At 41.2% G+C, this 13,465-nt stretch overlaps 1 protein-coding gene across 3 annotated transcripts in view; it reads right to left on the minus strand.

The window, feature by feature from the left end:
* The window catches only part of FMN1 (formin 1), a 382,661-nt gene that overhangs the window by 339,476 nt on the left and 29,720 nt on the right, over positions 1–13,465 (minus strand). For all 3 annotated transcript variants that reach the window (XM_025189464.2, XM_075927043.1, XM_075927044.1), the window contains exon 2: positions 11,007–13,068. In XM_025189464.2, coding sequence (XP_025045249.2) covers positions 11,007–12,954 — 1,948 coding nt within the window. In that variant the 5' untranslated portion in view covers positions 12,955–13,068. The remainder of the gene's footprint in view (positions 1–11,006; positions 13,069–13,465) is intronic.

Here is a 13,465-nt window from a genome sequence, read left to right on the forward strand (position 1 = left end):
GGATCCACCCCACCTAAACCCAAACTGCACCAAAGGCCTCAAACAAATGGGCTGTGGGAGTAGCCCTGATTTAGACAGTGCTTGGTCCTGCTGTGAGGGCAGGGCACTGGATCTGATGATCTCTCAAGATCCATTCCAGTTCTAGTATTCTATCATTTGATGATTTCTATGACAAGTCTATTACTGCTTGTAAGTCACCTAAAGTAGAAGTGCAGTCCAGAGATTTTGGAGTCTACAGTGACTAAGGACCTGCTTATCCAAACCTGGAATCATCTCTTGAATGATTAGATGTAGCATGATGAGTAGCAAAGGTGTATATTAATAACCAAGCTGCAGCTTTACTAATGTCTATTATGGGTACTTGAACCAAAGCTGTTGGAAGTGCTTGAGATCTTATAGAGCATGTTACCACTGTGTCGTAACAGACATATGTATGATGAAATCTAGCACAAAATCCTCTACACCTTTCATACTAGTATCTGCATGTACTAAATGACATGAAAAGCTGGGCTGATGATTTAAGAGAGACCTGTTTCTAAGTAAAAAGCCAATGCCCTTCTTAGAAAGAACATAAGAGCACATCTTAGAGCCTCTCCTCATCCTTGTATGAGAATGGGGAGTAAGAATGAAATTCAGTAAATATATAAGTTATTGAGGTGGTAGTCCAGTACTTCTCCAGTTAGGAATTTCAGATGTGGGTAAAACCATGTCTTTATAAAAAAAATTGGAAGGTCAGCTACCAACACTTGTAATTTTGCCACTTGTGCTACTAGTTACCAAAAATGCTTTTATAGACCGATTCAGCAAAGAGCAGCCCTGTTCTTAGGCCAAACCTATGAACAGGGTTAGTGTGAGATTTAGTGCCAGAGAGGAATGGCATCCATGCCCTGAGGATATAACCTGTCCAGATCCTTTCAGAATCTGACTGACATAGGATTAGTAAACAGTGAACAGCCCATAATTAGAGGGTAGGAAGCAGAGATAGCTGCCAGTTAAACAAATAGCCCAAAATATATTGGATGGCATAAAAAGAATTGCTTCCACTTCAACAGTGAAGTATAATCTACTAGATGGCTTCCTGCTGGTTCAGGAGAATGTTTTGCACATTCTCCAAAGCTTCACTTTCTGCAGTACTAACCTTGAAGCATCCAGAGTATAAGATGAAGAGTGGTCAAGTTGAGATGTAGCAAGAAACTATGGTTCTTGGAAATTAGGTTGTGTTTCATAGCTAGCATTAAAGGAGACCCAGCAGATAGGGCTCCACAGACTGGAGAACCAATGCTGGTCAGGCTGATCTACTGCTAGGGTACCACAAAGGGAAAAATCTCCAACACCAGTCTGCTTGGCATGCATGCAACTTTAATAATAGGTGCCTCTGTGATACACACTCAGATAGTAGTTTATTTTGTACTTAATGTACACGAAACCTTTAAGCCAATGAATTTCAAGTTTTCCAACATTAGTTATGTTCACTACTCCCTCGTGAAGTGGTATTATACACAGTTTAAAGATGGGGAGACAAGCACAAATATTAGGTGACACCGAAGGTCACAGAAGCTTTGCCAGATTCTGGAATGCTTATGATCAGTTTCTTGTTCTAACCACTGGCTGCGCTTCAATGAATGCGAGAAAAATACCTCCCACTCTCTCCTGTCCCAAACACTACTACCTAAAACAATGTGACAGAGTGCTACTTGATATTATTTAAATATAAAACAGCTCTGAATTGTTTCTCCGGCATTTTATTTATCCACATGAACATTTCCTTTAGAAAAAGATATAGTCCCTGCTGCTGAGACAGATTTCTTAAGGTTGGATGGAGCTGGAGTAAAGGTTTACCTTTGGGAGGCAAAAGGTCTGCCCTGGGACTGGTCTAAAAGTGGTTGTGGTTTAGAGAGCAAGTTCAGTTATTCTAAGACTGGAGAAACTAATGTATTTGTATGTGTTACAAGGAAGGACTACCCACACATACGCATATATAGTTGATGTATTTTTGTAAGAGTGGAATAAATGCCTCTATGTTTAACATTTTTATTCTGACACTTATTTGTTTGGCATTAAAACAGGAAAAGAAAACAAAATCATTGTGTATCCAAAAAAAAAAAAAAAGGGATGTGACTACTTAGTTGTTCTTCTGACCTAGAAAGACATCGTGACAGGAAAGCTGCATTATTTTTCATTGTAAGAAAAAACCCAAATTGCAACATTTAAAACTAGATACTCTCCCTTCAAGCAAATACATTATACAGAGCCTTACGGAAATTCCCCAGTTCAACTATGAAAGCATGTGATTTAGGTCTTGTCTATACTAGAGATACAGTTGAGTCAGGGGATCTGGTTGCAACATGGCTGAAATTCGTATAAAAAATGGGGTTTAACAACGACCTGACCAGTCATCCAGTGCAGCTAATACTTCACATCTTCAGTCTCCTGTCTCTACAACGAACCATTATTATTCATATTACAATAGTACACCAAAGTCCCAGTCAAATGCAGGCCCTGTGTGTTAAACTATACAAACATACAAGGCAGCAGGAAGCAATGATACTAGCACATGATTATACTGTTAGTCTCATGATAGTTGGTGGTTTCTTTGAAGCCACAGCTCCTGGCGAGGCACAAGAATCTCAGCTTACAAAAAACCACCCCCTTCTCCCCCCAAAAAACTGCAAGGGAATACAACATTTCTTGTTTTCATAAAATCTCATGTGTAACCCTTCTGCCAAGTTAAGCCAGTCACAGCCAGGATTGGGTTCAATATCTAGTGGTTCCTCTCCATCCATCCAACACAGAACTGCCTCCACTCCGTAACCTGTGAAATTCACACAACACCCCAAGGCATCTCTGAGAGGCAATGCTTCCCCACTCACAAGCACAGAGTCTGAGTGCAGAAAAGAAACATTTAATATAAGGGGAGGGAAGTAAAGTGGCATTGATTTGGGAAGACAACACAGAGTTCATAACCAAACCCATGAGTAACTGTCCCACCCCAAGTAGGTGGGGCAAAGTGCTTTTCCTCTCAGGTTAAGTCCAGCAATGTTAATGTCCCCTTCACATTCCCAACCCTTCTGTGCACACCATTTATAGTTGCAGGCCTTGTTAAGGGCAGACCCGGAGTTCAGAGGTGCATCTGCAGAGTTCACCACCCATCCTGAGTCTGGGTGGGAGATAAGCATCTTACTCACTCATCATTCATCCACCTTCTCACTGCTCTCTGCCACTGCCTTGCTGGCTATTCATCTCACCTCGCTGCTGCTGCTCTCCTGGCCGCTCATTGCACCTCTCCATCGCTGCCCTGCTGGCTGCTCATTACACTACTCTGTCCCCTCTCTGCTGCTGCCTCTCTGATTGCCACTCATCACATTGTCTGCTGCCTTGTGGTGGATTTGGCTCTGGGCCATACCTAGTGATTTCAGCTTTTGGCCCAACCACAGTCCAGCCACAAGAAATTCCAGCATCCACTGGCATAAGTTTAAAATAACAACATAGACTCCTTATGCAGTCTGTTCTAGTTCTATCAATTGGGGGGGCGGGGAGAGAGGGGGAACAGGTTGAACCAGTCTTATAGCTCACACTTGGTGAACATGCAGCCTGCTGATTCAGAGTCCTCCCTCCCCAGTTAACTTCACAGAGCTTTGGCAGATGAGCCCTTGTCCTTTCCAGGTTCTCACAATTCCTGCATTTAATGCTACCACAATTTATGACCCCACAACAGCCAAACTGGTTACAAGGAGCAAAATACCATTGTAACAGTTGACTATCTAGCAGACCTAAGCAAAGCAGGGGCAAACTGTATTTACATAAACACACCCAGAATTTCTTTCCCATTCCAGATGCCTGCAATGGAAGCATTGATTCAGACCCTGCTTACATATGATTTTGGTGAATGTGATGCATGATTTTTTAAATGGTGTGGGTCAATACAGAGTTCTGTGATGAGGTAGATTTAGATTTGTTAGACATTCAGCAGATGGAGTGGCATTTTCCTCATTGTAATCAAGTCAGTTTGTGACCCAACAGCTATATTTCTATTAAATGCAGGGAGAGCTAACATATGATTAGCATTGTTTGTTATTTTATGGGAATACAGTATAGTAGGACTGTGCTAATTGTTCCAAAGGAAAGGGCTCACAATTACTGGAAAGGACTCTGCTAAGCAGAGGCTCGACTTTCAGAGCTCTATGAGATTAGAGGGGGTGAGGAAAGGTTATTCTATGCAGGAGGCTGCATACCCTCCGTTCCCTGGATTGACTTGACCTGCTCCTCCCACTGTTCAAAGACCAGAGCTAAATAGGGATCATTAAGAGGCTCTTTGTTATGTTAATTGTGTTGAAGTTGTGTTTCTTCTAATCCAGTCACTAAGGCTACGTCTACACTGGCCCCTTTTCTGAAAGGGGCATGCTAATTTTCCAGGTCGTAATAGGGAAATCCGCGGGGGATTTAAATATCCCCCGCGGCATTTAAATAAAAATTGTCCGCCGCTTTTTTCCGGCTTGTAAAAAAGCCGGAAAAGAGCGTCTACACTGGCCCCGATCCTCCGGAAAAAAGCCCTTTTCCGGAGGATCTCTTATTCCTACTTATTCCTACTTTGAAGAGATCCTCCGGAAAAGGGCTTTTTTCCGGAGGATCGGGGCCAGTGTAGACACTCTTTTCCGGCTTTTTTACAAGCCGGAAAAAAGCGGCGGACATTTTTATTTAAATGCCGCGGGGGATATTTAAATCCCCCACGGATTTCCCTATTACGACCTGGAAAATTAGCATGCCCCTTTTGGAAAAGGGGCCAGTGTAGACGTAGCCTAAGAGTTGAAATCACTGGGAGCTAATATCTCTTGAGACTGATGGGCAGAAGTCACAGACAAGAGGTAGATGGCAGCAGATGGTGACTGACAGCCATCAGGGCAGTAGTGGAGAGATGCGATCAGAGATCAGCAGAGCAGTGGGGAAACAATGTGCAAGCGGCCAGCAGGATGGTGGTGGAGAGGTGCGACAAGCAGCCATCAGGGCAGCAATGAGAGCAATGAGCAGGAGGATGGTGAGTGATCAGCAGAGTGAGTAAGATGCCTTTTTACATCCCCCTCCCCGCACCCAGGGTGAGAAGAGAATTCTGCAGGTGCACCTCTGAACTCCAGGTCAGCACTGATCAAGGACAGCAACTGTGAGTGGGATGCAGAGCAGGGTTTGGCATGTGAAAGGGACATTTACATGGCTGGACTTCAGAACCCGAGAGGAACCGAGTTTTCTATGTACATGGTGTCCTTGATCCTGCAAAGACTTCTGGACGTTCTCAACTTCACAACCCTAACCACTCCTCTGTGACTACTTATAGTTGTAAAGCTAAGCACATGCACAAGTACCATTCAGAGTAACTCAATTAAGCATGTGCATAAGCATTTGCAGGGATTGGGGCCTGACTGAACTGCCCATGGTAACATCATCCATTTAAGATATCTCAATCAACATTCTGGCTCTAAAGTGTAAAGAAAACATTGAAGCATTTCACAACTGCAACTCAAATATGTAACATCAGATGATCTTACAACTATATCCGAATACTAGAAATCCTTTTTAATCCTCTTGCCACAGTGAACAATTAACAAGGTTTGTTCATCATTTAATTAAAACATAAATATATCTCCCCAGCAAAATGGTTCACATTTCCATACTGCTTTAAATGTTAACATGTAAACAGCAGCTACAGAAGTTTGGTGTTAGACCTCTGTGGCAGCAAACTTCAAAAATGGGAACTATTTTATTATTCCTTGCAAGACTTAATCTCTTCTTAAGCTTTTAATTTGGACTTTGATAATTCAAACAACATTACTGTCTGTAGAATCATTTCCCAATAATTTTACTAATGAATTACTCTTCAACCATAAATTCTATCAAGTTATTAGTTGGTAAAAGGAAAGCTGTGGCCTGCTTAGTAAGACATCACTTGCCCTCCAGTTCAAGTGTAACTGTTGAAATCCAGAAATCGGTGTGTTGAAGTGAAGGATGAAAAGCCAAACTGAGCAACAAAATATATAAAGCACAGTACCACCAAAACATGTAATTTGCTATAAATAAAGATATGGCAAGAAGCCAGGGAATCTGATATATAGAGCACCTTCTGTCCACCAAATCATCGAACGGCTTTCGTGCATCTACTACTATCCATAGCCAGTCAGGTACTCCAGTTTAAAACTACAGGAGCATACAGTAAGTATCCCAGAATGAAAGAGTAAATATCCTATTCATAACAGCACAAGAGTCATAATCATCATCTTATGACAGGGATTCTCTTAGTCTTATGACTTCAGTTGTTAGTTATGGAAGTGAGGAAGGAATTGCTTGTGCAGAGCTCTATGAAAAGTTTCATTCACAACGGTACCACTAAATATTCAATTTTTGACTTTTTAAAAAGAAGCAACAACAACAAAAACCCAAGACATCATTTTGTGTCAATGCAGCGTGGAAACTTTGTACTATATTGTATTTCAAGGGCAGTTTTTTCCCTAATGAAAAGAACACTGGCCAACATCAATGAAAAATTTCAATAGTTTCCAAGATGAGAGTGAAACAATGCAAACTTTGAAACAAGTAGTTGAAAATAATTGTTTTTAAAAGTGTTTAGGTCCATTACAAAATGTTGCGAAGTAAAACACACATTTTGTCCAGCTCAGCTGAGAACTAGAGACTATACATCTAAGAAACTCCACACTTCTATTTTAAATTCAGTGTATACACTGACAACTTAAATGCAGATTATAACTTGGGACAAAACATTTTGCAACACAACATATTTTGTTAAAGATTGATCTTAACCACAACCATGGACTCAACCCTCCCTTAACTTTGGAGAAGTTCAGATTCACACCTTTTACCTAAAGTTTCTTGCCACTTTAACCAGAAAGGACACTCTCTAAATGACTTAGCCACCTGCATTCTGCTACAAAGACCTTTTACATCTGCACTTGAAAGGGAATCCTCTGAACTGTCATTCATGTTAAAATTCGACACTTGCCAACAAGGACTTAACAAGAATTTGAACTATCTCACCCATTACCAAGACAGTTTCCCCAATTATCACCTGTAATACCATTAACTCACAAACATCCCACTCTCCCTACCTTTAATATCATCAATTCACAGACCCTTACCTTCCTTCCTCCCCCTTCCCCCCCCCCCCCGCATCCCCCTTCTGTTCTGCAATGTGATTTGTCCTTTTCATATTTGTTCATTTTTTTAATTGTATCCTTTGGTTCAATTAGTTCAATTTGTAAAAGAGGGCCATATCCAGTACTATAAGGGAATGGACACAACAATGACAGATAATTAGGACCAATATCCCAAAATCAGATCCTCTTAGATCCAGACACCTGGCTATGGGAGGGGGAAGAGATGTCATCTGCACATATAATTTTTCGATACACCCATGGCTGTGTTGGTATACAGAGAAATCCTCCAATTAGAGGAAAACAAACAATGCTATACCTTTCAGAATTTTGGACAGATCTGGGTTTGTTGTACATTGTATAATCACTGTCCTGTAAATAAGAATCAGGACACTTTGTTATTGCCACCATGCTCTCTCTACATGGTTGTTGTTGACATACAGAACTCTCCAGTCAAGTCACCATCTTTGTGTTCTGTTTTTTTTTAGAGCACCTAGAACAATGGAGTCCTGGACCATAGCTATGGTTCCTAAGTACTACTGTAATACAGCCAATAACAATAAAGAAGAAAAAACAAAGACGGGCTGTGCTATGAAACTTCTTGTAAAAGGATGAAATTGTCTAATTCAAAACTGTGAACAGAAAAAAATCCCACCTGATCCTCTAGTCCTATCTCATCACCTTTACCTTGTTGTTTAACCTGTAGCCCTGCATCAGTCTCCCATTCACTCTCCATTGTCAATTTCCCCACCTGACCATCACCTTGTCTCCCTCAACCATGTCCACTTGCCATCTTTTCCCTTCCCCCAATATCCGAGTAGAAGTCCATGACTAATTTATCAGCTTCTATAACCTGTCTTTTTTAAGTCCCCTCCTTCCTGTCCTCTCTTCCCTTTTCTCCATTGTCTCAGCCACTGATTCTTGCCTATCTAGATCCTCTTCTAGACCCTCTCCCAACTTGGCTCCCCTCTCGAAGTATTCTGCGTATTTTAATATATGTGATAGCTTCACCATTGCCTTGTCCTCCTGCCTCCATTTGTTTTGCAATATCCACCTGTCCTCTTTCACCATTGGCAATAATGTAAGCTTCTTGAGGCTTTTATTTAATTCCATGTGCATACAGCATGTAGCAGAGTATGGCCTGATCCCTGACTAGAGTCAATAGCTGCTACTGTAATATAAATAAAAATAATAAGCAAAAGCTACCTTGACAGCAGTACAGAGGCTACAACTGGGAAATGGAAATTGCTTGCCTAATTTGTACACTTGAGACCTTGGCTGACAATAAGGTCCAGAACACAGAAGAAAAGGAATGATCAAGTTAGGACATTGATCTGATTGACATACCAAACCAATTACATAGTGCATGGGGGAAGATAAGAGTCACTTTCCACCAACTGCTGTCTACTAGGTAGAGCAGAAAAATACTCTATTTTGCTTCTCTGTAGAGCAGCTCAGCTAACCTGAAGGAATCAGTTTTGTATCCCATATCCTCTCATCTAGGTGTCTTGTAGATAGAAAAAGATGCTAATCTCCTACTAAAGTAGTCACTAGGCACAAAGTGGATCAGCAGTAAGGAAGCAGGACTAGACAAAAAAGAAGAGAGGAGTGAAGGAGCCCAACTGCCTCCCTTGCAGTGGAACATCACATTATCTATAGTACTCACAGGCTGTTCAGAAAGGGCTCTAGGAGTGAGAAAAGACCTAGTCTGTATGTGCAGGGCCAGCCCGAGGCATTCTGGTGCCCCAGGCACGGGCGTGCGGTGCCGCCCCCAGGCGCACGGTGCATGGGCGGGCCCACCCCCCTAGGGTGCGCAGGCCCACCCCCGGGGCACACGGCGCATGCGCGGCCTGACTACGGCTGCTGGCGCACAGCCCGGGGCCTGCCCCTGGGGTGCACGGCGCAAGCGCAGCCCAATCCGGCCTTGTCATTGCTGCTGGCGTGCGCGCCCGGCCATGTAGGGGCCCGTGGCCATGGGGGAAAGGGCATTGCTGGCTGGTGCCACGGGGATGTGGGCGGGAGCCGGGCGCGCAGCACCTGATGGTAGCTGTAAAGGATGCCGCGTGCCCCTTACAGCTGCCATCAGGCGCCCCCCATCAGTTGGCGACCTGAGCAGTTGCCCGGCTCGCCCATGCCTCCGTCCCGCCCTGTGTATTTGCACAAACTAGCAAAGTCTTACATGCAGCTGGAGGGTTGTGTTAGCATCACTGAACAATGCTCAAAGCTGCAACATTTATTTAGTTATTCACAGTAAATTCACCTTTCCTATGTCAGCCCAATAGAAATCCAACTGAGAACAATTGGGACAGCATGCATAATCGCCACACACACACATCCCACAAAACTGTAGCAATTTGGAAAAGAAGTTTGCTTTATTAAATTCTAAATCAACATTTATATTTACTATGGTGTTGTGTGGAAGGCAGGTTTGTGTGAAGCGGCCAGAAGAGGTTGGAAGGGAAGTTCTATTTTCCTGACACTAAGTCTGGGTAAAATCTGGAACATGACAGATCCTGCCAATTTTGGAGGCTCCAAATTCCAAGATAAATGGAAAACAGATGTAGCCATCACAGCAGCTCAAAGAAACCCAGACTTAGCTACCCTAGATGCTAGAATGAGGGGTGCAGGGCTTTCACACTAGATTGAAGTGGTTTCCATTATACACAGGGTTGAGAGTTGTGGTTCAATGGCACTCAGCACCCCCATTATGTAAATTGTTCCAGCAGCCATGCCAGGCACAACATTGTACAATAGTTTCACAAAAATCTGGACATGACACTTTGATCCTATTGCCTTCTGGAGTTCAGTGACTTGCAATTAAGGCAGAAGTTTGAGATTGGATAAAAAGATTTGGAAAACAGTACTGACTTTAACAGCATCTTTATGAAGGTAGTGACTAAAGTTTTATTTAAAGGGTAGGGAAGTATTGTTCTGTTTCCTCCTAATTTCCCTGATCCATGAAAAACTTTGAGAAGTCACTGAAGTGTCTAGCCTGCTCCCTTAAGCTGTAAAATTGTTGACAAAGCATGCTCACCCTTCTCCCAACTCTTTGTTCTTCACACCCAAATGCTCTAGAACTAAAACTCCCCAGTATTTCACAGAAAAACATGAGATTTGTAGTACCAGTTAACAAGATGCAGATAATTGTCCTGCATGCAGTATATATTTCACTTTATAAAAGTATATTGTAACATGATTCTTATGTGCAATACTGTTTAAAACACATTTTGGTATCACAGCATTTATATGAACCTATAGTAGTTACCTAATCATCGCACCAATTTTACATTAAATTAATATACATTAATTTACTTGCATTACAAGTGTAAAATGCCACTAGGTAAGCCAAATCAACTACAAAATGATTTTTATAATAGATATTCAGACTATTTGATAATCTAGAACATATAAAACTGGAAAATAAGCAGGTACAAATTTTCACCTGGTGTAGGAAATACAGTTATAACTGGATACATATTATATGGTAGATATGGAGACCTTAAGCATGTGAAAGATATTCAGCTAGTGATAAAAGCAATTTTAAAATTAAATATTTCTTCACTGAGCATCTTTAACTTGAATTATGAGAACAACTGTTACATGTTATACAAAAGGTAAACTAAAACTAAGCATTACATTACAAGATACTGTGCACCTAAATATCTGGGAAATACTGCAGACTACAATGGTGATGTTAATAAAAGCCACATATATTATCAGACTTCTAATCAAATCCATAAATAGTAAACAACTATTTTCTTTGCAAATGCATTGTTTAATCCCTAAGAACTAGGCGTGTCTAGGATGTTTAGGGTTTGATAGATTTTTGTTACTGTCTGAAATAGGACTAACCTGGATATAGATGCTGCTGTGTATGAGTAGTTAGTTTTTCTTGCAAAGTGCATTTTTCCAAATGCTCTCCAGCTGTGAACTGATGCTGGTCTGGTTGTTCTATAGAAAATCCTAATTCTTCAGATTCAGAAAGCTTGAGATAGAACTGTGATTCCAAATCATTAGCAAAGGAGAGGTTTGTGGCATCATGTCTCCCACTGTGACAGTCATTCAACACAGATTGTTCTTCAGTGTTCTGTGGAGGCAATGGAAGAATCCTATGGTGCAGCTGTGGACTAGGCAGTCTTGAAGATAAAGGAGAAGGAATAGGTGACATTTGTTTGTGTATGTTGGATCCTGGATATGAATTATTAAAAACATTACAGACAGCAACTAAAGAGGGCGATAGTTGCCTTTTCTCTTCCGGTTTAAGGTTGGTGCTTGTCTGAGAAATATCAGTTCTTAAATGTATTGGCAGATTTAAAAACAAACATTTGTTGCTCTCCAGGGGTTCTGTAGCTCTTTTGTCATATATTGAGCCTGGTAGGTTTTTGTCTGCTCTTGTAATTTGTTGTAGTCTCTTCCATTCTGCAGCTTCATCTAAACTGTCATTCTGGATAATTTTCAGAAGGGTTTTATTGACTGCTCCCACAAGGTTGCATGACTCATCAATAATCGGCAGGCTCTCTGCTTTGCACTGCAAAGCACAGTCATTGTGCTCCTTTTCCTGCATCACAGTGTATTTAGAGTTTACAGCAGCTTCTCCAACATTGAATACTTCAGCTTTTGGTATAAATTCACTGCACACTCCAGAGAGAACAGGTGTAACAGCTTCCTTATCTTCCTGAGTAACGGTGTAAGAAATAACATCAGGCTCTGTATGTGTTTTTATAACTCTCTGAACACAAGCTTTCAAATCCTGTACTTTAGCTACAACTCTGGCTGCAGGTTTCTTAATGCATGTTTGCTCAGTATACTCAAAATTACACAGGCTTTCATTTGCTTCTGTCTGGTTTAAGGCCTCAAATCTATTAGGTAAACTATCTTGAAAAGAGTTTGGTAAAGGACTGCTCCACTGCAACTTCATTCCTTTAAGTGTACCCTCTACATCACCTAATAGACCAGTGCTGGGATCTGTAATACAACTTCCAAACACATGATTCTCATATTCAGATAGAGAATCAGACGGGTATGTGTCTGATCTCGAAATCCCACTGCACTCAAGAAAGTAGTCATCTTTTCTCCATCTTTCTTGTGGTATGTTAATTCCAAATGGTAAATCATCCTTTTCTTCTACCACCAGGTAATTAGAACTGGAAAAGGAATCAGGAGAGATGCCAGCAGAAAATTTGGTAGAAAGTGTCCTGTTATTTCCGAGTTTCATTTCTGTCCTGTTTAACACAGAATGTTCCAAAGCGCTCTGACCCTTCTTTTTCACTTTCTTGTTTATGAACTCCTCCAAGCTCTCTCTCCTTCTGCCAGTTTTCCTCATCTTCTTGTTTTTCAAGCTGGGTTTATTATCTGTGGATCCCAGAAAGGATTCCTGTTGATCCTTGAAATTTAAGAGATCATCTTTACATTTCAGTCCTTCAGAGGCTTCCTTCAGCTTCCCCTCTTGATTTCCCATTTTAATACCCAGAATGTTGTGTGAACTGAGCAGGTTAGCTAACAGCTTCTCTTTTTCAGCACTTAGTTTATACAGATCAGTGAGAATATCTTTAGTGGTCGTTTGCTTGAAGAAAATATCTCCAACATTTTCATAAAGTTGCTCTCTCGGTTCTGTTGTCTCTGACTTTTCTCTTACTTGATAGCAGTTATGAAAACGTTTATTGGCTTTGTTGAGAGTTACACAGCCCTTGTATGTAAATCCTCTGACTTTTCCCTTTGGAAGATAGAAGCTGATGTAACAGAGTTCCATAATGGGTCTGTGTAATTGGAGGATAGTATGAGTGCCTTCCATTATGCTCATCTAATTATTCTTTCATTTAAATTATGTGAACAGTGTTTCAAGGCTTGCATGATACAGCATGTGATGTGGAGAATGTGCAGGAGGCATCTGACTAATCTTCCACAGTAACGTTGCCTGTAAAAAAAGGGGAAAAAAAATCTAATTTAATTAAGGCAATTTTGATGGAGCAAACTGCAGCTTAGTAGCACAACATCTCAAATTTTCGCTCCATGTTATTTCTTGATACCCTTCTTTCCACAGGATTTAAAACAAAAAGGATGGTTACACTAAAATTCACGGTCGATATTATAACATTTACCCCCAAGTACTGTAATATGTGATTTTAAAAGATTATAGATCATTTTCCAGGGAACTTGCACCATCCTTCCAAAGCCAAGCTACTTGTCAACTTTGCAGCTATTTCCTTCTTCCTTCTCACCCCCTCCCGCACTGCTGAAAAGCTAATTTTATGTTGAACTCCACTGGCTGACACAAGTATCAGTAATCACCATCTTAATGAAAAGTGTAAGCT

This window comes from Pelodiscus sinensis, chromosome 4 (assembly GCF_049634645.1).
Source record: "Pelodiscus sinensis isolate JC-2024 chromosome 4, ASM4963464v1, whole genome shotgun sequence".
Taxonomy (NCBI): domain Eukaryota; kingdom Metazoa; phylum Chordata; order Testudines; family Trionychidae; genus Pelodiscus; species Pelodiscus sinensis.